Source organism: Podarcis tiliguerta (assembly GCF_965153285.1).
Source record: "Podarcis tiliguerta genome assembly, chromosome: 8".
In the NCBI taxonomy this organism is placed as follows: domain Eukaryota; kingdom Metazoa; phylum Chordata; class Lepidosauria; order Squamata; family Lacertidae; genus Podarcis; species Podarcis tiliguerta.
Genome location: NC_139541.1, coordinates 5,089,069 through 5,114,998, shown reverse-complemented (window position 1 = coordinate 5,114,998; position 25,930 = coordinate 5,089,069). Strand labels below are relative to the sequence as shown.

Genomic DNA, 25,930 nt, shown 5'->3' with positions numbered 1-25,930 from the left:
GCTGAAGAAAATGTGGGGAGTGAGGCTCGTTTCTGCATATGCGGTGGGAATGCAAGGTGGTTAACTAATTTTTTTTAGTATCAAATACTCAGCAAAACATGCTTCCTGACCCATTTTAGCTGTTCTCTCATTGGAGAGCGATGCCAATCCCTCCAATATACATAAAAACCTAGTTTTAATGTTACTAGCTGCCGCCAGATTAGTTATTGTCCATCATAGGCAGTCTCCTGGCTCTTTACCGTGTGATGCATGTTTCACCAATCATCGCTTTGTCAGAACGCTTGACCAGGCACAGTCTATGTTAGGAGAGGCTGCTGAAGCCGAAGCGGCCAGTTGCCAAGGCAGATGAGAGGTACACTGCTGGTGGCAGCCTTTGCAAAGGCAACCAGCCCAGCGCAGGCAGGCAGGCAGCGGATAAGCACCCACATCCGGGTATCCGCGGGGCGGGGTTAGAAGAGGCTTAGGAAAGTGGCAGCAAGAGCATGCATGCAGAACAGGAAGAGTTGCACGGTGCGCGGCAGCTTCCGAGTTAGCTTTGTGCGTCTTCTCCTGCGTTCCATAGAATGTCCATAGACATTCAGGATTACAGCGCAGCTGAGGTTTAGTTATTATTTTGTTGCATTTATACCCCACCTTTAATCCTAGGAGCTCTGGGGAGCATACAGTCATACCTCGGGATAAATACACTTCAGGCTGAGAGCTTACGGGTTGCGTGCCGTGGCGACCCGGGAGTAACGGAGTGTGTTACTTCCGGGTTTTGCCGCTCATGCATGCACAGACGGTTAAAAGAACGTCACACGCATGTGCGGAAGTGGTGAAACGCAACCCGCACACACACAGGTGCGCTGTCGCATCTTACATTCTGTTCGGGATGCGAACAGGGCTCCAGAAAGGATCCGGTTCGCATCCCGAGGTACCACTGTACACAGTTCTCCTTCCCTTCTTATCCTCACAACAACCCTGTGAGGTAGGCTAGACTAAGAGACAGTAACTGGCGCAAGGTCACCCAGTGAGCTTTATGGCCATGAGGATTCCAACCTTGGTTTCTCCCAGGTCACAGTCCAACACCCAGGGGTGCACAACTTGTGGCCCTCCAGATGTTTCCGGACTATAACTCCCATCAGCCCCAGACACCCGCCAGAAGCAACACCTCAGTGCATGCTGCTTCAGGAAGGTTTTGGGCATTACATCTCTCAAAGATATGCTCTCCCAAGCCCACATTGCCAGCATGCTTGCACTCTACAGGGAGCTGGCTTCGGGCACCAGGCCAGTCGGCAGACCAACTCTGCATTACAGAGATGTCTGCATACCTGACATGAAGGCTGGCGACATTAACCCCACCATGTGGGAATCTCTTGCAGATGACCACAGTGCCTGGAGATTGATGGGTCATGTATCCACTCCACAGCAGGGACCAGCGAAGGAATGACTGTTGGGAGGAGACTGCAGAGAGCATCTTCATCTGCCTTCATCTGCCCCAGCTGCAACCAAACATGTCTCTCCCATATCGGTCTCTACAACCACAGCAGGCGCTGAAACTTCCCAGCGGGTTGACTTCGTTGCCAAAGGTGCACTCGTCTCTGGGAGACAGACGGGTGCCAACCGTCGTGGAAGGCAGAAACGAAATAGCTCCTGAAGAAACCAGGAATTTGCACCTCCGTATAATGGAGTCGCCCCTCTACACTTTTAGGTTTTTTTTTAAAAAAGATTGAAAGATCTATGCGTAGAAGAGCGAACGGGAGCCTCCTATTGGCCCGCCCGCCTTGGCCCCGCCTCAATCCCCGGGCCCGGCCATCTCTCCGGGCGGCTCGCGCTGCGCTAGCTGCTGCTGCTGCTTCACTGCGCGGTGGAAAGCGGAGCGGAAGGCGAGGGTGGAGCAGCGGCAACGGGAGTGCAAGATGAGCGAGCTCCGGCAGAGGCTGGGCCGGGATGCCGACGGGCAGCAGCAGGACTCGGAGGGGAAGGTGAGCGGGCGGCGGCACGGCGGCAGTGGGTGGGACGCGCTTCTGCATAGGATCCCGGCCGCGCACGGGGCCGCTTGCTAAGCTTGCACGAGTAGCCTCCGGGGGTGCAGCGCTGACGCGTGTCTCGTGGAGAGGGGAGAGCTGCCTCCTCGCGGAGGGGGCGCTGCTCTTGCTTCCTATTGTTGCAATGCTGAGGAGTTGTTTTGTAACGAGGAGGGCCGGGAGTCCTTCCTTCCTGCCCGCTTCTCCCCTCGGGAATGCTTAGAAATAAGTTTAAAAATAACGTGCGTAGGATAACGGATGCTTTAGCCTTCGTCGTGCTTCCGAGATCGGTGTCCCCGGGGGTGGGGGAGGGCCGTGCAAACAGGCGTGCCTTCGGTTTGTTGGAGCTGCTGTGCAATGTGACAAACGCCAAGCCCCTTGGAAGCTGCTTCTCTCGCCAAACTTGTGTCAAGGCCTCGACGAAAACTTGATTATATATATATATGTGCATGCAAAAATGATCTGAATTTTTCCTTGTTTCCACTACCCCAGGAGCTTCTCTGTTTACAGTTCATGAGGGCTAGAAACATGGAGAGCTCAAATGCACGTTGTTCCATTTTGAGATGAAGTTTTCATGCCACATGCCATGAACCAATGTGACATATTGGGAAATTTAAATGTCTGAGTGGCGTGTGGTCATCTGTGTGTTTTGCTCAACATTTGCTGTGCTTTCAGTTCCCATTTCTATTTTTTTTTAAATAATATTTATTGCTTTTTGAACAATTTACACACTACAAAACCAAATAAAAACAGAAAAAAAGAAGAATACAATACAATATATTGTATTGTATTGTTCAGTTCCCATTTCTAACCTGTTCATGGTTTAAATGGTTTTTGAGGACAAGGTGGTATATAAACACAATATATACACACACACACACACACACATTATGTGTGTGTGTGTGTGTGTGTGTGTGTGTGTGTGTATATATATATATATAAAATACAGTGGTACCTTGGGTTACATACGCTTCAGGTTACATGTGCTTCAGGTTACAGACTCCGCTAACCCAGAAATAGTGCTTCAGGTTAAGAACTTTGCTCCAGGATAAGAACAGAAATCGGGCTCCGGCGGTGCGGTGGCAGCAGGAGGCCTCATTAGCTAAAGTGGTGCTTCAGGTTAAGAACAGTTTCAGGTTAAGAACGGACCTCCGGAATGAATTAAGTACTTAACCTGAGGTTAAGTACAGACCTCTGGAACGAATTAAGTTCTTAACCCGAGGTACCACTGTATTTTTGCTCGGTGCTCATGACTTTTGCTTTGGACTGTGTGTGTGTGTGTGTGTGTGTGTATGTATATATATATATATATATAGTGTTTATGTACCACCTTCTTGCTTCCAAGAAGCTCAAGGCAGAGTGCATCGTTTGCCTCATCACAACAACCTTGTGAAGTAGGTCAGGTTGAGAGGCAGCTACTGGCTCAAGGTCACCCAGTGAGCTTCATGGCTGCGTGGGGATTTGAACCCAGGGCCTAGTCCAGCACTCTTAAGCACTACTGGTTGCCCCCCCCCCCAATGCAAAATTACAACAAATATTACAAACATTGAATCCAAAATAAAACTGTACAAACAAGAAAGAAAAACAAAACACAAAAAAGGGGGGGGGGACAAGAAAAAAAACCCCCACACACTACTGGTTTTATATTGAGTCAGACTTCCAGCATATTATCATCTACACCGCCAGTTCTCAAACTCCAGAGTTTCAGAAACCACTCACTGAACATTTTTCCCCTTCACTGCTGGCACCATGGCCTAAAAGTGCCATTTTAGGAGAGTCACTCTAGAGCTGGTCGCTAGGAAGAGCCCCTTTTAAATGGTCGGCCTGGGGGGGGGGGACATCACCAACGCCACACTTATGAAAATTATGGCCCCAAACTGGGAGATGTTTAGCGTATTTAGTAATCTGGACTGGTGAAGATGGCTTTTATGTCAGTCGTCAGGAAAAACACAACACCTGTAGGGCCACGTAGAGATGTTCCTGACAGACCCACAACTTTTTCGTGGCCTGAATGGAAATCCTGGGCCTGTTTAAGAAGCCTGTTTATGAACACCTCAGCTTTCTAAAGATGGGTTACACCCCTCCACAAGGTCACAGCTTGACTTGTGGTGTAAGGGCTAAAGGAAATGCTGGTGGGACCTCTAGTGTACAGCAGTACCTCGGTTTAAGAATGATTTGGTTTACAAACTCCACAAAACCAGAAGTAGTGTCCCAGTTTGCGAACTTTACCTCGGTCTAAAAACAGAATCTGAATGGTGGAAGGGCCTTTGTAGCGGGAGGCCTCATTAGGGAAAACACGCCTCGGTTTAAGAACAGTTTTGGTTTAACAACGGACTTCCGGAACAGATTAAGTTGGGGCTCTTGCACTTTTTAAACCACTGTTTTAAAGCGTGTGCACGCGCACACACACACACACACGCATACACACACTGCAGCCACAAGGAATTCTGGGCACTGTAGTTTGCTAAGGGTTGCTGGGAATAGTAGCTCTGCTCACAATTCTCCGAGGGAAAGAATGTGATATAAAAGTTATTGTGTGATTTCAGCCTGAGCCGGAGGCCTCCCTTCCCTGCAGTCCTATGAGGAGTAATCTACATTGATTGCTGTGATTTATTCAGAGTAAACATGTGTAGGACTGGACATAATGGGTTGCATCCACTGCTGGTCCTACTCAGAATAGACCTGTTGAAGTTAGTGGACGTGACTCAGTTTATGTTCAGTGGTTTCGAGTTGCCTACTCTGAGTAGGACTAGTGTTGGATACAAGCCTGTGTCTTGATTCCTGGGCATGCTCTTTGCTCAAGGCCGGCCTTACCTGCAGGGTTGCAAGTAACCCAACTGCAGCAGTGCAGCCAAGAAGTGTGTGATCCCGAGCAAGCAATGTGGTATTATTTATGACTATTTATTGTTTTTATGGGACGCGGGTGGCGCTGTGGGTAAAAGCCTCAGCACCTAGGGCTTGCCGATCGAAAGGTCGGCGGTTCGAATCCCCGCGGCGGGGTGCGCTCCCATTGTTCAGTCCCAGCGCCTGCCAACCTAGCAGTTCGAAAGCACCCTCGGGTGCAAGTAGATAAATAGGGACCGCTTACCAGTGGGAAGGTAAACTGCGTTTCCGTGTGCGGCTCTGGCTCGCCAGAGCAGCGATGTCACGCTGGCCACGTGACCCGGAAGTGTCTCCGGACAGTGCTGGGCCCCGGCCTCTTGAGTGAGATGGGCGCACAACCCTAGAGTCTGTCAAGACTGGCCCGTACGGGCAGGGGTACCTTTACCTTTATTGCTTTTATATCATACCTTTTTCATCCCAGGTGCTCCAGGTAGCATATGTAGTTCTCCCCCTCGTCAGTTATTCACCACAACAACCCTGTGAGGTAGGTTGGGCTGGGAGGCAGTGACTGGCCCAAGGTCACCCAGGGAGCTTGGCTCAGTGGGGATTTGAACCCAGATCCTAGTCTGAAACTCTAACCACTGCACCATACTGCTATTTAGCATCTAATTAACAGTGCCACGATTGGGAGACACACACATGCACCATTTAACCCACAAAAGGGGGTGTGCTGGGTTATTGTAAGAAATACAAGATGGTGGGTCCTAAATGCTTTGAACTCCCTAATGCACTGCCTAAGTGCTTATTATTCTGCATTGGGGGGGAAACTTGAAATGGCAGTTCATGGGGTGCAGGACCTCAAAAACTCCACACAGCTTGCAGGAAGGCCTTGGGGAGCTCATTCCCCACCTTCTGGCTTTTTTTCTCACCTAGTGCTGTTCAGGTGAACAAGAATCCTGCTTGCCTTGCGCCTCTGGGAATGGAAGGGAGACTGTGTGAAATGTTGGTTAACAGTAAAGTTCTGCAAACATTTTCAGGTCTGAGGTGCCTCATCTTTCCCAAACTCTGTTGTGAATCTTAGTGAGCAGAAGCCGACCATCAGCTTGCTTATCTGTAAGAAAAGTGTTTATGGTGAAGTTCAAGGTCTGGTTTGGTGCTGCTGCTCTGGTACAGTGTGGTGTCCAGAACACAGATGTATGTGAGGCCACAGCTAGACCAACTACAGGATTCAACCAGGGCTGGTTTGCACTGGGCTCTCCTCTGTTCAGGGGAGCGAGCTCAGTGCCTGGTGACCTGAGAGGTGCTGCTTTTGGAATGCAACTCTGCGTCTCCTCCCTGCTGGCCTGATCGAAGGCTGGTCAACAGTTGGAAGTTATATCCCAGCCTTCATGCAGCGCAGAGTTAAGATATAGAAGTCTCTCCAATGGGAGGCAGTGATGGCCACCAACCCAAGATGGTTTTAAAAGAGGATTGGACAAATTCATGAGGAGAGGGCTATTGATGACTACTAACCATGATCAAATCCCCGCGGCGGGGTGAGCTCCCGTTGCTTGGTCCCTGCTCCTGCCAACCTAGCAGTTCGAAAGCACCTCAAAGTGCAAGTAGATAAATAGATACCACTCTGGCGGGAAGTTAAACAGCGTTTCTGTGCACTGCTCTGGTTTGCGGCTTAGTCATGCTGGCCACATGACCCGGAAGCTGAACGCCCCCTTGGCTAGTAAAGCGAGATGAGCGCTGCAACCCCAGAGTCGGCCACGACTGGACCTAATGGTCAGGGGTCCCTTTACCTTTAACCATGATTGCTATGGTCTGCCTCCACAGTCAGAGGCAGTAGTGCTTCTGAACAGCAGTTGTTTGAAACCACAGGAGGGAAGAGTTGCTCTTGTGCTCAGAACCTGTTTTTGGGTTTCCCATTGTGGCATCTGATTGACCACTGTGAGAACAGGATGCTGGTTCGGACGGGTCGTTGTCCTGATCCAACTTCCTTGGCATATCAGTGGATACAGAAAGGATCCGTTGAAGGTGGAAAATCTGAAATCTGTGGTAGCTCAGGACGGAATAGCAAAAACAAGCTAAGCAAACGCATGGCTTATGCGTTGTTAGTTTTAAGTTATTTTGGGGGAAGCTATGCCCTATAAAGGCCAGCTTTTTCTAACAGGAGGTCAGATGCTACATTACTCAAAGTTCGCAGCAGTCCATCTTGAATAAAATCAACTGCCTGTAGCTGGCAAGCTAAATATTTTCCTCTTCTCTCTCTCTCTTTAAAAAAGCATAGCAGTTTGTCCACAAACATACTGCAGCTTACTACTTGGTCGGTCCCTGCTCCTGCCAACCTAGCAGTTTGAAAGCACATAAAAGTGCAAGTAGATAAATAGGTACCACTCTGACGGGAAGTTAAACGGCGTTTCTGTGCACTGCTCTGGTTTGCGGCTTAGTCATGCTGGCCACATTGGCGTTCAATCCTTGGCGTTCATCAATAGCCCAAGCCCAAGTAGTCATCAATAGCCCAAGCCCAAGTAGGTGGAGGATCTGCACCAGACATCCTTCCAGTTAAGTCAATCTCAGCAACAGTAAATTGTTGCCAAAACATTATAACTTAAATCATAGGGCATCAGTAAAGCGGTTGTTTTAATTCCACCAGTTGGGAAACTGCTTTTTAATAAGAATAAAAAACAGAGCTCTGGGTTGTATCCAAATGAATTACTGTATACTCGGAGCAGACCCACTGAATTTAGCTGTGTCTGTTAACTTAAATGAGCTTACTCTGAGTAGGACTTACATTGACCACCCCCCTTTATTCTCTCTCTCTCTTTCCTTTAAAGAATAGCAATGATGAGCTCAAGTCAGCAAACGTTGAGTCATCATTTAACTTTGCACAAGCTGCCAAGTGCCAAAGCTGGTCTTAGCAATGCCATCATGAGAAGATGTCACAGTAACATTGTTAATTGCCAGACTGTGTGATTTTATAAGCTGCATATGCGCACCTAAACTGGGAAACAAAACCGCTCTGCGCTTGCTAGAACTTATGCCCAAGTAAGCATGTGTAGGGCAGAGGCATAAAGGGATTTGAGTATCATTTTCTGCAATTCCTGGCATGTCTTGGAGCCAGAGATTGTGAAGTAGCCAGCCCCACATGACCCACAGGCTCAGGCCCCCAACTTCACAGGCAATTAATTCACTGGTTCCAACTGGGGCAGGGGGAGGACTAACATAAGACTGGTCTTAAAAGACCTACATTGGCTCCCAGTATGTTTCCGAGCACAATTCAGAGTCTTGGTGCTGACCTTTAAAGCCCTAAACGGCCTCGGTCCAGTATATAGGAAGGAGCGTCTCCACCCCCATTGTTCTGCCCGGACACTGAGGTCCAGTGCTGAGGGCCTTCTGGCAGTTCCCTCACTGCGAGAAGAGGAGTTACAGGGAACCAGGCAGAAGGCCTTCTCGGTAGTGGCACCTGCCCTGTGGGACGCCCTCCCACCAGATGTCAAAGAGAACAACAATTACCAGACTTTTAGAAGACATCTGAAGGCAGCCCTGTTTAGGGAAGCTTTTAATGTTTGATGCATTAGGGAATTTTAATATTTGTCGGAAGCTGCCCAGAGTGGCTGGGGAAGCCCTGCCAGATGGGTGGGATATAAATAAATTGTTGTTATTGTTGTTATTATTGTTGTTATTATTATTACTAATCATCCTCTCTTGGCATCCACCTGCCTTGAGCGACAACAGAGTCTTGGGCACGCTGCTTGCTCAGGGTTTAACAAATCTTGTTTTGCTATAAGATTGGCTTACTCGGGTTCTGCCATTCTAATCTGCTTTGCGGCCAACTAAAATTAGCCAGGTTTAAACTGAAATAAGGATGACAACTTGCGAAAAGAAGTGTCCATGCGGTGAGCTTTTGTGCCTCTGTTTATGGGCTGGTGTGCACAATATGTTTGGGGTCAGATGGGGCACTTCAGAGGCGATATATGGAGTGCTTTGCGGCCGTTCACATTCGCTCCAAAAGGGTTCAAACCAGCACAGTGCCTTAAGGATTGTGCAAATTGCCCTCTCAAAACCACAGGCTTTATGAAGCATTATGAGCAGTGCTTGGGGCAAAAGTGTGGGTTCCACCAAGCCCTGCTGAGGCTTTGAGATGCCCCACTGACGACCTCCTTCCAAGGAGCCTGTACTCCGGCTGGTGTGAGTGCCAAGAAGGGCAGCTCCAGTAATTGCAGGAGCTTATCTTCTTGGGTACAGATTAGAATAGCTTGTCCTGTTCTTCCTGAAAGACGCACTCTGCGAAGGCAGCCGAGAGCAGAATCAGCCCAGGTTGGCCATTAGTCTAGGCTGCAAATCCTAAGATTTTGGAATACGCAAGGTGGTTGGTTTCAAGGCCCGGAAGGCTGTTTCCTGCACCAAATATCTCTTGATACTTCTTCCCTGTGGGGCATCAGAAAACGTTTCCATCCATAGGTGGAGTGCTTGCACCCCATTAACATCCCCCCCTTTGGAAATTTGTTGGCTCTGCTTCATGCTTGTGTCTCCTTGTCCTTGCAGCTGGGTAAAGGCAAACAGGACAATGCACACACACCCTAGACAGGTTTTGGAGTCTCCCTATGGAAAGGGCAGCACAGAATAGATTTCTCCAGGGGAACAGCAGCTCAGCAGACCCTGAGGCAGGAGACCCTTTGGGGGTAGGAGCTATTCCTCTTGCTCCCTTTACTCGCTCTACGTGGGGCTGCCCTTGAGACTGACCCAGAAACTCCAGCGGGTGCAGAATGCCGCGACGAGACTCCTTACGGGGTCTTCGCTGCGAGATCACATTCATCCGGTACTATACCAGCTGCACTGGCTCCCGGTGGAGTACAGGATCAGGTTTAAGGTGCTGGTTTTAACCTTTAAAGCCCTATACGGCCTAGGACCCTCGTACCTACGGGACTGCCTCTCCTGGTATGCCCCACAGAGGAACCTATGGTCTGCAAATAAAAACATCCTGAAGGTCCCAGGCCTCAGAGAGGTTAGGCTGGCCTCAACCAGAGCCAGGGCTTTCTCGGCTGCGGCTCCAATCTGGTGGAACGCTCTGTCACAAGAGACAAGGGCCCTGCAGGACTTGACATCTTTCCGCAAGGCCTGCAAGACAGAGTTGTTCCACCAGGCCTTTGGTCAGGGCCGAGCCTGACTCCCTCCTCTGGCAACCTGCACAGAATTTTGCTTAACGGTTGCCATTAATTTGATTTTAATTAATTTTTATAATGTTTTTAGAATGTTGGATTATTTGATTGTTTGATTATTTGATTGTTGTTAGCCGCCTTGAGCCCGGCTTCGGCTGGGGAGGGCGGGATATAAATAAAATATTATTATTATTATTATTATTATTATTATTATTATTATTATTATTATTATTACAACTCTGCACAGAATCACTGGTGGGGTGGATCTCTGTAGTAACAGCACCATCCACATTCAAGGCACATCTTCTGGCCACAAGCCCCCCTCCCTCCTTGCCAAACCCTGACAGGGAGCTTAGAAGAGGAAGAGACAAGGTTAATGAGGGCTGCAAACAGAGTTACTTGTCTGGAGACTTATTTTAATCTGAGGATACAGGAACAGGCTCTCAGCGGGCATTTAAATCTTCATACTTCTTTTTAAGGTTGCTGTAAACCGCTTTGCTCTTTAGACATGTTCTATGTATGTAATTACAAGGGACGCGGGTGGCGCTGTGGGTTAAACCACAGAGCCTAGGGCTTCCTGATTGGAAGGTCGGCAGTTCGAATCCCCGCAATGGGGTGAGCTCCCGTTGCTCGGTCCCTGCTCCTGCCCACCTAGCAGTTCGAAAGCACGTCAGAGTGCAAGTAGATAAATAGGTACCGCTCTTGCGGGAAGGTAAACGGCGTTTCCATACACTGCTCTGGTTCGTCATGCTGGCCACATGACCCGGAAGCTGTACGCCGGCTCCCTCGGCCAGTAAAGTGAAATGAGCACTGCAACCCCGGAGTCGGCCACAACTGGACCTAATGGTCAGGGGTCCCTTTACCTTTAACTTTACCTTTATGTATGTAATCAACATGTTAGCTGCTGATAAAAGGCCTTGTAAGCTGGTCATAGAATCATAGAGTTGGAAGAGACCACAAGGGCCATCAAGTCCAACCCCCTGCCAAGCAGGAAACACCATCAGAGCACTCCTGACATATGGTTGTCAAGCCTCTGCTTAAAGACCTCCAAAGAAGGAGACTCCATCACACTCCTTGGCAGCAAATTCCACTGTCTCTTACAGCTCTTACTGTCAGGAAGTTCTTCCTAATGTTTAGGTGGAATCTTCTTTCTTGTCGTTTGGATCCATTGCTCCGTGTCCACTTCTCTGGAGCAGCAGAAAACAACCTTCTCCCTCCTCTATGTGACATCCTTTTATATATTTGAACATGGCTATCATATCGTTTCCCCTGATCTCTTCTCTCTTTGCAGCAGTCTGCATCTGCTGCCTAGTTCAGACTTTCTGTTTAGCTTTTGCAGTCAGAATTGGTAAGGGACACGTTTCCTTTTAAGGGCTTGTGCTTTTGCTCCTGAGTTTGTGTTTGTGAAAATAAAGCCCGGAGCTCGAGTCTTCCTTCCTCTGTCCTTAGAGGCTACAGATGTCGTGAGTTTCTGCACACAATGAAAGGATGCTTGTCAGGCGTGGTGCAGCAAAAATGGAAATGATTATCTGTCTCTGTATGTCGCCCCCCCCCCCACCTCCACTTGTTAGACAAGGGGGCAGACAGTAGTCAGAAAGCAGATGTGGCCAGCCTGGGCATCCATGCAGCGCTTGGCTTTTCCGTGGTCCTTGCTTGTTTGAAGCAAGCTTTCCAGAAAGGCGCTCTCTCTCTCTCTCTTGGGGAAGTCTGCTTTAGATGGTGGTGATTTGTTTATTTTTTGCTTTATTTATCACCTGCTTGTCGTCGAATATTTCCAACGGCAAACAAAGTAATAAAAATAAACAGAAAAGCAACAATATATATATATATACATATATATATATATATATATATATATATATATATATATTTGCTTTCGTAGATTTTCACGGGTACAGGAATGCAGGTTTTGGTGTCCTCGGGTGTCTTCCCGTGTAAAACATGGTTTTACGTGATACAAACAGATAGAAGGAGCACCTATGGGATCACCCCTCTCACCGGTCATCGCTAACCTGTACATGGAACACTTTGAAACCAATGCTTTAGACAAGTCAGAACACAAACCCAAACTTTGGCTCAGATATGTTGACGACACCTTTGTAATTTGGCCACACGGGAAGGAAAAACTGGATAGCTTCCTCACACATCTCAACAGCCTACACCCCAAAATACAATTCACTATGGAAATAGAAGCCAACAACCAACTTCCCTTCCTTGACGTCCTAATCTACAAAAAACCTGATGGCTCCCTAGGACACACTATCTACCGGAAAAAAACACACACCAACCGCTACTTACATGCACAATCACACCACCACCCTGCACAAATAAACTCCGTAGCCAAGACTCTCATCTCCAGAACCAAACGCCTGGCTGACGAAGACCACTTGACAACTGAGTTACAGAATCTCTCAAATGTGTTAATTGCCAATGGATACCAGCAAAACAGGGTTACGAAGCTAATCCAAAAAGAAACACCCCCCAAAAACCAAGACACAGAAGAAAACAATGGCATAGCCCTCCTTCCTTATATCAAGGGCACTACAGATAAAATTAGCAAAATCCTCCATAAACACAATATCAAAACAGCCTTTTGCACCAACCAAAAAATAGCCAATATCCTCAGAAACCCCAAGGATAAAATTCAGTTGGAAAACCAAGGGGTCTATGAAATACCCTGCAAAGTCTGCCCAGCCACGTACATTGGACAAACAAACAGACGAATAAATGCACGGATCGCAGAACACAAGAATGCCGTCAAAAAAGAAGAAAAAACTTCCTCTCTTTTCCAACACATGAAAGAAACAGGACACGAAATTAATTTTGCAGATTCCAAATTGCTCTTTAACATGGAACATCACCACAAGAGAATAATCATGGAAGCCATCGAGATAGAGAAACACCCTCACAACATGAACAAGCGTGACGACACATCCCGCTTGCCAGACATCTGGAAATTAGCCCTCCCCACAAAATCTGACACCAGATCCAGAGGCACACAGAACGCCATCACCAATCAACCACACCAGACCCAAACCCAGACCCTCTCCACAGATAAATTACAGACACCATCCAGTAGCCAAACCAGGGTGGCACCTCCGGATGCTGCACCCCCCTACAATCCCTACACAGATCTGGCTGGCACAGGCCACAAAACCACAGCTCGCCCCTATACACGAAGCCAAGCCAGAGCACAACCAAGTGCAGTACAGCCATCTTCTCAGAAAAACTCTTCACAAAGTTCAAGAGTTCAAGACACGAAGGCTTTAGCAACTAATCCACACCTAATGACCCACCTAAGTGGGATTCAGGAAATCACTCAAGAAATCACTCAAGATATCCCTCAAGTAATTAAGGAACAAAAGAAGAAAAGGCACACTAGCCTGGGAACCTCCTCTCTGCCCAGAACATTGGAGGCTATACACCACACCTCCTCAACAGTATTTATAGGAACTCAAACACTGAGATCCTGCTCTGTTCCAGTAACAAGAAGCCGAAAGCACCAGCCTGAAGATGACGAGTGAGACCTCGTCGAAACGTCGCCTAGACACCCCAACTTTTACACGGGAAGACACCCGAGGACACCAAAACCTGCATATATATATATATATATATAGAAACGGAATAATATAAGGCAGTCCAATAAACGAGGAATTAACCATTTTCTCGTAAGGCGAACGTACGTGCTGGCGATGTGCCTGTCTGGCAGTTCATAATCAAAGCTTCCAGCGTGTCCGGAATTGAGTAACAGCTTTCAAAGGTCTACAGGATTGGCTTTTGAGTCACTATACCCGTGCCTCTGATGAGATAAGCAAGTCACCGGGTTATCTTTTTTTTGTTTTCCTTTTGTGGATGGGAACTGCAGTCCAAAAGGTTTGGTTGACCCGGGCACCCAGGGTGGCAAAGCCTGGCCTGTGTACGCCTCTGAGCTGTTAAAAGGAGTGTGAGAGCTTGCAGTGTAATGAAAACAAGCTGCTGGGAGAAGACGAACCTTCAGTATATTCTTCCTTAGTATAGCAACGAAAGCAACCTCAGCATATCCGTCTGGAAGCTGCACTTCTAGACTCAAGGTGCCCGCAGTGGCGTAGCGTGGGTTGTCAGCACCCGGGGCAAGGCAAGTAATTTGTGCCCCCTAACCCGGGGCAAGGCAAGTAATTTGCGCCCCCTAACATGGGGCAAGGCAAGTAATTTGCGCCCCCCCGCTGCACTGTCCCTCCCCCAGATAGTCCCTCGCTCTCTCTCCGCACCGCACCGCACGCCTGGCACCCTCCCCTCCACAGTGGGCGGCGACCCGGCGGCTCGGATCGGATTCGCACAGCCAGCACTGCAGTGAGAGAGAGTGAGTGAGCCAGGTAGGGGCAGAGAGCTGCGAGTGCGAGCGTGCCCCCCCCCCCCAGATGTTGCGCCCGGTGCGGCTGGCCCACCCTGCACCCCCCACACTACGCCACTGGTGCCCAGCATGATGCTCTCCATACTCCTGCCCCGCCCTCCCTGACCATTGGCCATGCTGGATGGGAACTGCAGTGTCTGGAGAGCACCACACTGGCTCTCCCTGTTGTAAATGGTCCCATAAATACCCCCACCAGTGGCAGGTGTCAATCCTGCGAAGCCCCCAGCTCCTGGTGGAGTACAGGGTCAGGTCTAAGGTGCTGGTTTTGACTTTTAAAGCCCTATGCGGCCTAAGACCCATGTACCTACCGGACCACCTCTCCTGGTATGCCCTGCGGAGGACCTTAAGGTCCACAAATGACAACACTTTGGAGGTCCCAAGTCGCAAGGTGGTTAGGTTGGTCTCAACTAGGGCCGGGGCCTTTTCAGTACTGGCCCCGCCTTGGTGGAACGATCTGTCACAAGAGACGAGGGCCCTGCAGGACTTGACATCATTCTGCAGGGCCTTTGGTTTGGACTCAGTCTGACCCTTATGTTTCTCTCCCCTTATGGTTTTGACTTTTAAAATGAGGCTGCATTTTAAATTGCATTTTAACCTGTATTTTAAATTGTTGGTTATTTATTTATTTATTTTCTTATTATGTTTTTACTGAATTTTTATTGGTGTTAGTGTGCACCGACCCCTCTCACTCTCCAGGCTTCAGCGAAAGCAACGCATAGCCTCTGGAGCACGGAGGGAGCTCTCTCTCTGCGCTTTGGAGGCTTTGCGTTGCTATCGCTGAAGCCAAGGAGCCTGCATTTGCTCCATAGGATGCACACACATTTCCCCTCAATTTTTGGAGGGGAAAAAGTGCGTCCTATAGAGCGAAAAATACGGTAGTTCTGTTCCACCTTAAAAGGGTACAGGCATGACTATTGTGTGTCACATGCCTGTTTACTTCCAGCACAGATCTGCTGGGAACTTCCGTTTGTATATAGCTTTTGTGTTGCTTCTGTTTTGCTGGAGACGAAGGGAAGCAGACATGTTTTCCTTTGTTCCTGAACTACGCTGAATAAAATGCTGTACATTATGCTTACACATTTCTCTGTCCGCCTCTTCTGCTGTGAGAAGATTTACACATTCTGCTGACAGAGCGTGCACGGCTCTCTAAAAGTATCAGAGGCTCGTGTCGCTGATTGATGTTTTCCAAGGGAGACCAGTGATCGGCCGGCTGCCGGCCGGTGGCTGGAGCCAGCTGGGGGCCTGCCTGATGCCCCCGTCTCCCCGGCAGTATCCCAACACTCTTCTTAAGTTCTTATGTAGTCCTGCATTATCTGCAGGGCCAAAGCTTAGCCACCCCTGGTCTACTAGCATAGTAATGATTCTCAGGTCAGCTCTGCTCAGCTCTGAACTAACTTCGAAATTTTGTATTTCATGAGGGTTACTGTGGTGAATCAGGCTTGAGTCACCAGTTTGTAGTTTCTCGCATAACGTTGGAATTCTGAAACAGCGCTGTGCCAGACCATTGGTCCACCCACCTCTGCAGATTCTCTCCACCTTTCCCTCCCTCCAGGTGATGAGGATGGAATCGGGCACCTTTGCAAAGCAGCGGCTCTTCCAGCAAGCTGCTGCTGCTCTTCCTTTCCCCGTAGGCTGCTGGTGAAAGCACAACTGTGCGCGTGCCTGATTTTAATAACAAACCACCATAATTCAAATTCTCTGGATTGATAATATTGACATTCCTCATGGGCCCAATCAGAGGGGGCCTTTTTGTGCGTGTGTGGGATTATAACTCTTCGTGTTTGTGCATTGACCCAGTTGTGTAAGAATTGCCAGGAGCAACAGAGCCATTTTCATCCCGGCGCGTGAGAGCAGGAGGTGGTTGCCATAGAAACTTCGGGGATGGACCAGAGCACAGCACATCAGAAAGCAGCCAGCTTGGTTCCCTTGATCAGCTGCTCGAGCCAGTGATTTACAGAGGGACAGCTGTGATTTGCATGGTGATGGAAAGGTTGGCAATTAGCAAGCCCCTCCACTTCCGAATTTTTACCCCTCCCACCCACCTCTCCCAGTCCTATATTAAGCACAGCTCTGTGTAATTAGCAACAGCTTTCTAAGTCAAGAAATCCATCCTGACATCTCTTGTTTGGGTTTGTGATTCTTCTTTATTCAGTTCCATTTTCCCCACCCGCTGTTGATTTTATGTATTTATATCTTATATCTCCCACCTTTCCCCCCAAGGTGATGTGCACAAATTAAATCAATACAGATGCCATGCATACTGCAATTCTGAATAATCCTTTTTAGAGGAGAGGGGAGGGGGCAGTGGGGATGAGCCCATGAAACCAAGCAGGTCCCCCCCCCCCGAAAAAAACCTTGGGAACCGCTGGCTTAAACTGTGGTTTACGTGACACGCAAACTGGACCAGTGTTTGTCCTTTGCTTTTAGCTGCGAAGTTTTGATTGATTGATTCTTTTTATGTCAGCATAAATTTATATTTTGGGGTGGAATCATAGATCATAGAATCGTAGAGTTGGAAGAGACCACAAGGGCCATCGAGTCCAACCCCCTGCCAAGCAGGAAACACCATCAGAGCACTCCTGACATATGGTTGTCAAGCCTCTGCTTAAAGACCTCCAAAGAAGGAGACTCCACCACACTCCTTGGCAGCAAATTCCACTGTCAAACAGCTCTTACTGTCAGGAAGTTCTTCCTAATGTTTAGGTGGAATCTTCTTTCTTGTAGTTTGGATCCATTGCTCCGTGTCCGCTTGTCTGGAGCAGCAGAAAACAACCTTTCTCCCTCCTCTATGTGACATCCTTTTATATATTTGAACATGGCTATCATATCACCCCTTAACCTCCTCTTCTCCAGGCTAAACATGCCCAGCTCCCTTAGCCGTTCCTCATAAGGCATCGTTTCCAGGCCTTTGACCATTTTGGTTGCCCTCCTCTGGACACGTTCCAGTTTGTCAGTGTCCTTCTTGAACTGTGGTTCACAGGAACTGTGAATGTTCCTCTGGATACTTGTAAGCAGAAAGCAATAGCTTTCTGACATGTGGGTTGGATGGAATAATATTCCTGGTTTGGGGCGTCTGTGTGCTGAAGGCACCATGGTGGAGATGGCGGGCGTAGGGTGCTTTTCTGCCTGTGTGGGGGTACAGCTTTTTCTTTGCACGGTCGGTTTGGAAATGACTTCTTTTTGCAGCCAAGACATTGAATAGTGGGAACTTGGCTGTCCTTATCCATTCTAGATAGAATACCTCAGAAGACAGTGATTTCTCCTTCCTTGGAGGAGCCAATTGTGGTGTAGTGGTTAAGAGCGGTAGTCTCGTAATCTGGGGAACCGGGTTCGCGTCTCCGCTCCTCCACATGCAGCTGCTGGGTGACCTTGGGCCAGTCACACTTCTCTGAAGTCTCTCAGCCTCAATCACCTCACAGAGTGTTTGTTGTGGGGGAGGAAGGGAAGGGAGAATGTTAGCCGCTTTGAGACTCCTTCGGGTAGTGATAAAGGGATATCAAATCCAAACTCTTCTTCTTCTTCTCTTTTAAGCAGAGGTTTGGGTGGCCACAAGGGATTCTTTACCTGGGCTGCCTGCATTGACAGGGATTGGATGAGAAGGCACTTGGGGGGGTCTCTTCCAATTTTACTTACCTAATAATACTAATACTAATAATAAATTTTATTTATACCCTGCCTTCCCCAGCCAGAGCCGGGCTCAGGGTGGCTAACACCAGTAAAATTACAGTACAGTGGTGTCCCACAAGACGAAATTAATTCGTTCTGCGAGTTTTTTCGTTCTACGAGTTTTTTCGTCTTGCGAAGCACCAATGTGTATTGACGGTTTCCCATAGGAATGCATTGGCGGTTAAAAAAAAAAAAGGCACAAGACGTTTTCGTCTTGCGAAGCAAGCCCATAGGGAAATTCGTCTTGCGAAGCAACTCAAAAAACGAAAAACCCTTTCGTCTAGCGAGTTTTTCGTCTTGCGAGGCATTCGTCTTGCGGGGTACCACTGTAAAATCATAATTGGTGGGGGCAATTTAAAATACAGGTTAAAATGCAATTTAAAATGAAGCCTCATTTTAATAGTAGCCCATAAATCAAAACCATAAGGGGAGGGAAACATAAGGGTCAGAATGAGTCCAAACCAAAGGCCAGGCGGAACAGCTCTGTCTTGCAGGCCCTGCGGAAAGATGGGCCCTAGTCTCTTGTGACAGAGCGTTCCACCGAGTCGGGGCCAGTACTGAAAAAGCCCTGGCCCTAGTTGAAACCAATCTGACAAGGAGGTTCAGGACCTCCAAAGTGTTGTTATTTATGGACCTTAAGGTCCTCTGCGGGGCATACCAGGAGATATGATTATGGTTGCTGTTGCAAATCCCTGATGGCTTGAGGCCATCTTTGCACTTTGGGAAGCTGGTTTCAATGACTCTTTCCGTTGCTGATACGAAGGAGTACTGTGGCTTTTAAATGAGTACATAATATACAGTGCCAATGCCAGCATATATATTATATCTCATTTTCTGTTGATGTTATCAATTTCCTACCTGGCGAGGGCCTCCTGAGGTAAATGCATCGACATCATAATGCAGTTTAAACCTTGCTGGAAGGAAGAGGGGCTGATTCCTCCCTCCCTCTGGTCCTGATCTCCCTCAGCATTTGAGTTAGAATCATAGAAGAGTTGGAAGAGACCACAAGGGCCATCGAGTCCAACCCCCTGCCAAGCAGGAAACACCATCAGAGCACTCCTGACATATGGTTGTCAAGCCTCTGCTTAAAGACCTCCAAAGAAGGAGACTCCACCACACTCCTTGGCAGCAAATTCCACTGTCAAACAGCTCTTACTGTCAGGAAGTTCTTCCTAATGTTTAGGTGGAATCTTCTTTCTTGTAGTTTGGATCCATTGCTCCGTGTCCGCTTCTCTGGAGCAGCAGAAAACAACCTTTCTCCCTCCTCTATGTGACATCCTTTTATATATTTGAACATGGCTATCATATCACCCCTTAACCTCCTCTTCTCCAGGCTAAACATGCCCAGCTCCCTTAGCCGTTCCTCATAAGGCATCGTTTCCAGGCCTTTGACCATTTTGGTTGCCCTCCTCTGGACACGTTCCAGTTTGTCAGTGTCCTTCTTGAACTGTGGTGCCCAGAACTGGACACAGTACTCCAGGTGAGGTCTGACCAGAGCAGAATACAGTGGCACTATTACTTCCCTTGATCTAGATGCTATACTCCTATAGCATCTAGAGTTGGTGCTGAGGTCTTGTACATTTGCATGCGCCCTTCTCACTCTGGGACGGGCCCCTTTTCTTCCTCCTTCCCATGACTTTTTAACCTAAACAGGGTTTGAAGAGGGTCATTGTGGCGATCACACAGGGTCCCCAGATGTTTAACAGTCTATTGATCCCTGTGCCACCACTGTGCTCGCTTCCCTGCTGCCACCAACCAGTTACTCTTGGGTAAAACACTGAGTCTAGTCAGTTGTTAAAAGTGAACCAAAAAAACCCACCAAGTTTACAGTGGTACCTCAGGTTACATACGCTTCAGGTTACAGACTCAACAATAGAAAATGTCCTTTCATACTGCATCACGGTGTGGTACGCTGGTTTGACATCAACTGATAGGAAGTTTCCACAGAGTGTGGTGAATACAGCAGAAGATATTATGGGCTGTCCCATGAATCCGCTGGATGACATCGCGGAAGAACGTTGTCTCAGGAGAGTGAGGAAAATTCTCAGGGATGAGCCGGCACTTTCTTGATCTCCTGCCCTCAGGCAGAAGATATAGAAGCATGATTAGTCGCACCAACAGGGTAAAGAACAGCTTCTATCCGTGGGCTGATAGGCTGCTGAATGAAAAGATAACAACAGGGCAACTGACTTTTGGGTTTGGTGTGTGTGTGTCAGTAAACGAGGGGAATTAAGACTAAGAGAGCTGGGGGGGGGGTGCTCGTGTAATCTCACTGTATACAAGTTGTACAATAAAGTATTTCAATTTCAATAACAGGCATCGCATGTCTGCAGATGGAAGCCCTTCACCCTGACCCCCCCCCCTTGCTTCTTTGCATTAAACCTTTGCCTGTCTTGTCCTGCAGGAATCAGAGTTTGAAAGCAAGCTGGATGGAGAAACGGCGTCAGACAGCGAGTGCAAATCGGAGATTGCCCAAGCAGCACCAGTGGATGACACCCCAGAGGTCCTCAACAGGGCTCTCTCCAACCTGTCCTCCAGGTAAATGCTGATGTCAAGACACACTTGGGCGTTTTGCAGCAAAGCCCACTTTTTATTTATTTATACAGTGCTTGATATTGGAAATCACAAATCTCAGCACGGTTTACAAAGAAAGGCAAAATAATAAAAGGATCAATAAGAAGAATCAGTAATGATTTAAGACATTCAAAAACTTAAAATCGCAATGGGCTGAAAACAGGTTAAAACTCACACCAGCTTCCTTAGCATCTGGGTAGGGTTGTCGGAACAAAAAAAGGATTTAGCAGCCACCAGAAAGAGTACAGCCAAGGCGCCTGCCTGATATCAATAGGGAGGGAGTTTCAAAGTGTAGGTTCTGCCACGTTAAAAGATTAAAGTTCTTACAAATGTGGAACAGGCGTGATGGGGCTCCTGTGAGACTGCCAGTTGGGTAGACTGGAGTAGAGTGACCTTACAAGCATTTCTCCCTCCTAAAGGGGGACCTGAAAGGGTGCTTTATTTAATAGTTGTGGTGTCATAGCTCTGCTGAGGAGCAGGTGCCAAAATGGCTGTGGCCTGTATGCCGCCAGGACTCCCCACCCCACCAACGCCCCCATATTTTATTTCAGAAATCCTACAGATGTGTTATGAGAGGCTGGGCCCCCCACAAACAGCACAGGCATATAGGAAGCTGCCTAATACAGAGTCAGACCATTGGTCCATCTTGCTGAGTATTGCCAACCCTGACTGGCAGCTGCTCTCCAGGGTTACCAGCAGCCATCTCTCCCAACCCTGCCTGGAGGTGCAACTGGGGGTTGACCAGGGGCCTTCTGTTTGCAAGGCTGTACCACTGAGCTCTGGCCCTCCCCCTACAAATACTGCTTGGTGCCCAGTCCCATCAAGGCTGGCCCAAGATGCTTCGGGGGTGCGGGAGGCAAGAAATTGATGTGGCACCTCTCTGCCCATCACCTGCCCCGTCTACTAATCAGCAGGGGGCATAATCTGTCTGGCCTGGGCTCTCCATTGCTCATGGCTTGTGTCTACAGAAGAGGTGTATCCATGCGATGGTCACCTCCAGACTTGATTATTGAAATACTTTATTGTCACTTCTACAACTTGTATACAGTGAGCTTACATGAGCACCTCCCACTCAGCTCTCTTAGTCTTAATTCCCCTTGTTTACTGACGCACACCCACCAAACCCGAAAGTCAGTTGCCCTGTTGTTCTCTTTTTATTCAGCAGCCTAACAGCCCACGGATAGAAGCTGTTCTTTACCCTGTTGGTGCAACTAATCATGCTTCTATATCTTCTGCCTGAGGGCAGGAGATCAAGAAAGTGCCGGCCAGGCTGTGAATCATCCCTGAGAATTTTCCTCACTCTCCTGAGGCAACGTTCTTCTGCTATTTCATCCAGTGGATTCACGGGACAGCCCATAATATCTTGAGCTGTATTCACCACCCTCTGTAGGCACTTCCTATCAGATGATAGCAAACCAGCGTACCACACCGTGATGCAGTATGATCATTGTAACTTGCTCTATGTGGGGCTGCCTTTGAGACTGACCCAGAAACTCCAGCGGGTGCAGAATGCTGCAGTGAGACTCCTTACGGGGTCTCTGCCGAGGGATCACATTCACCCGGTGCTATACCAGCTGCACTGGCTCCTGGTGGAGTACAGGGTCAGGTTTAAGGTGCTGGTTTTAGCCTTTAAAGCCCTATACGGCCTAGGACCCTTGTATCTACGGGACTGCCTCTTCTGGTATGCCCCAAGGAGGACCTAATGGTCTGCAAATAACAACACCTTGGAGGTCTCAGGCCACAGGGAGGCCTCAACCAGAGCCAGGGCTTTTTTGTCCATGACCCCAATCTGGCGGAATGCCTGTCACAAGAGACTAGGGCCCTGTGGGACATGACATCTTTCCGCAGGGCCTGCAAGACAGAGCTGTTTCACCAGGCCTTTGGCCAAGGCACAGCCTGACCCCCTCCTTTGGTAATCCTCATAGAACTCTAGCCCAATGGGTGCCATTAATTTGATTTTGAATTGATTTTATAATGAATTGGTTTTAGAATGCTGTGTTACTTTTATTGTTGTTAGCTGCTCTGAGCCCAGCTTTGGCTGGGGAGGGCGGGATATAAATAAAATTATTATTATTATTATTATTATTATTATTATTATTATTATTATTATTATCCAGGGGGTTGGCCCTCTTCCTGCATGAGCCTGCCTGTGCCCCCTGGGTGTCAACAGATGCTGTTCTCCATCGGCCACTTCACTCTGGAGTGCAGAGGGTGGTTGCGATGGAGAGGGCCTGGAGTAGTTTGCCTGGCACCTTCTGTGATGGCCCCTCTCTGCCAAGAAAACCTTTTGTTGTTGTTGTTCTCTTAGGCCTCACGGCCTTCTCTCATTAGCCTCCTGCAAGACTGATCTTGACATTTGGCACGGCTTCTGCAGTGGCTCATATGCTTTTAATGAAAACCATTTAAGAGAGTTTTATTACGCTGAGCGGGATTATGTGATGAATTTAGTTCTCCATATAATGAGGTGCATTTCCTCCCCCCCCCCCCGTGATATTTTTATTGCATTGTATATGTTTACAAAGCTAAAAATGAAAGCAATGTAAGGCATAATAGCATCCGTATACAGGATGTTTCTTGTCTGTTATTATTATTGTTTTCATTTTCAGCTTTGCAAACTTACAAAATCGATACAGGAATACTTAACTGGGTGAATTTGAGAGAATCCATGTTTTGTTTTTGCTGATTTGGAGTTTACTTTGTAGGGTTTCCGTTGTATTATTTCTTTGCCATCATCATCATAAACTTTATTGCACTAGCCAAAGGCCATGGCATCATTCACAAAGGGAACAAAAAGAAAAGCAACAATAACCATAAAAAACCATAAAAACACCCGGCACTGCAGATACAATAAACAACGATCACTTATCCTAAAAATTATTTGTTGCATACGATAGAATAGCAGGGGGTTCTCAGGTAGAATGTGCCAGCTAAAATGTCTGAATCACCTTTGCAATTGACCGCTATTTTATCTAGTTCTTTTTCCTGATCATCTTAGCTGCCAATGCGTATAGTGCTACTTTATAAGTTACGAAGTCATCAGAATCACTCAGCAGCCATTTCACCCTTTCCACCCTCTTCGAGTGTGTTCCATTTGTAAGCAGGGGTTTTATAAATCGGTCTCTTGGTTCTATATACAGTGGTACCTCAGGTTACATACGCTTCAGGTTACATATGCTTCAGGTTTACAGACTCCGCTAACCCAGAAATAGGGCTTCAGGTTAAGAACTTTGCTTCAGGATAAGAATAGAAATCATGCTCCGGCGGTGCAGTGGCAGCAGGAGGCCCCATTAGCTAAAGTGGTGCTCTACTTTTTAAAGTGATGTCTCTACTTTTTAAAATGCTGTCTAGGTTTGTCATTGCTTTCCTCCCAAGAAGCAGGCGTCTCTTAATTTCGTGGCTGCTGTCGAATTCCTATGCCCCACAAATAACCCAGAGATGCATTTTAAATAAAAGCACACATTCTACTCATGTAAAAACATGCTGATTCCCAGACCGTCCGTGGGCCGGTTAAGAACAGTTTCAGGTTAAGTACAGACCTCCGGAATGAATTAAGTACTTAACCTGAGGTACCACTGTATAGCAAGCATTGCAATAAATAGTGGTACGGTCCTCTACGCAAGGCTGCCCACACAGAAAAAGTCTCTCCTTGTACTGTACTTTGCCGTACCGACCACCTACCACCACGGAGGGCATCGATTGGAGTCATAATTCTGTGAAAGCGATTCTTAGTACGGCAAGTGGGGGCTTTGTCAAATAACTAGCTCGGATGTGCTCCATTTTGATCAGTTTCTTTCTTTGTCATTCCTAATTTGCATTAAACGTTGTTGTTTTTTACACTGCCCAGAGGGCCGAGTTATGGAACAATGGCCAAACAGTAATAATTAGTAATGACTTTAAATGATTTGGAGCATGTTGGTCCTCGTTTGAGTGATGCTCCTAGATAGCAGGGGGTTTTCCCCAGCCAATACTTGCTAGGTGGAGGCTGTCACTGAGCTGGGGTCCTCCTCCCCAGGGCTCACTTGTTGTTATTTACAGTGGTACCTCGGGTTAAGCACTTAATTCATTCCGGAAGTCCGTTCTTAACCTGAAACTGTTCTTAACCTGAAGCACCACTTTAGCTAATGGGGCCTCCTGCTGCCGCCGCGCCGCCAGAGCACGATTTCTGTTCTCATCCTGAAGCAAAGTTCTTAACCTGAAGCACTATTTCTGGGTTAGATGAATCTGTAACCTGAAGCGTATGTAACCCAAGGTACCACTGTATTTTCTACTCGGCCTTCACCCTAAGGTCCCAGGGTGGGTTACAGCATTAAAAAACAATACGAAAAGCAACTTACAGTCAGAAAAATAAAAACATGCACCTCAGCTGCTAAAAGCCAAGGGGGGAGAGGTGCATCTTCAACATCCTTCAAAAGCTGTACAGTGAAGATGCCAGGGACACCTCTCTGGGAAGGGAGTGGCATAGCTTAGGGTGTGGGTAGGCAAACTAAGGCCCGGGGGCCGGATCTGGCCCAATCGCCTTCTCAATCCAGCCCGCAGACAGCCCGTGTGTGTTTTTACATGAGTAGAATGTGTCCCTTTATTTAACATACATCTCTGGGTTATTTGTGGGGCATAGGAATTCGTTCATCTTTCTTTTTTCCCTAAAATATACAGTGGTGCCCCGCAAGACGAAATTAATTCGTTCTGCGAGTTTTTTCGTTCTACGAGTTTTTTCGTCTTGCGAAGCACCAATGTGTATTGATGGTTTCCCTTAGGAATGCATTGGCGGTTTTTTAAAAAAAAGGCGCAAGACGTTTCGTCTTGTGAAGCAAGCCCATAGGGAAATCCGTCTTGCGAAACAACTCAGAAAACGAAAAACTCTTTCGTCTTGTGAGTTTTTTGTCTTCCGAGGCATTCGTCTTGCGAGGTACCACTGTAGTCTGGCCCACCACAAGGTCTGAGGGACCCCTGCTGAAAAAGTTTGCTGACCCCTGGGTAGGCAAACTAAGGCCCAGGGGCTGAATCCGGCCCACGGACGGTCTGGGAATCAGCATGATTTTACATGAGTAGAATGTGTGCTTTTATTTAAAACGCATCTCTGGGTTATTTGTGGGGCATAGGAATTCGTTCATCTTTCTTCCCCCCCCCCCCCCAAAAAATATAGTCCAGCCCCCCACAAGGTCTGAGGGACAGTGGACCGGCTCCTGCTGAAAAGGTTTGCTGATCCCTGGCTTAGGGGCTGCCACAGTGAAGGCCTTTTCCTAGGCTGCCACCATCCCCAAACCTCAGAGGATTTATCAGGAGGGTCTCCCCTCCTGAACTCAGCACCCAAGAGGGTCTGCAAG

The 25,930-nt window shown here is 47.9% G+C and overlaps 1 protein-coding gene across 2 annotated transcripts in view; it reads left to right on the top strand.

The window, feature by feature from the left end:
- Positions 1 to 1,776: 1,776 nt before the first annotated feature.
- CDS2 (CDP-diacylglycerol synthase 2) overlaps positions 1,777 to 25,930 on the top strand; it is a 57,139-nt gene continuing 32,985 nt past the window's right edge. The window contains exons 1-2 of one of the 2 annotated variants that reach the window (XM_083454106.1): positions 1,777 to 1,964; positions 20,437 to 20,570. In XM_083454106.1, coding sequence (XP_083310232.1) covers positions 1,899 to 1,964; positions 20,437 to 20,570 — 200 coding nt within the window. In that variant the 5' untranslated portion in view covers positions 1,777 to 1,898. The remainder of the gene's footprint in view (positions 1,965 to 20,436; positions 20,571 to 25,930) is intronic. The other variant, XR_014514515.1, reaches the window with a different exon arrangement.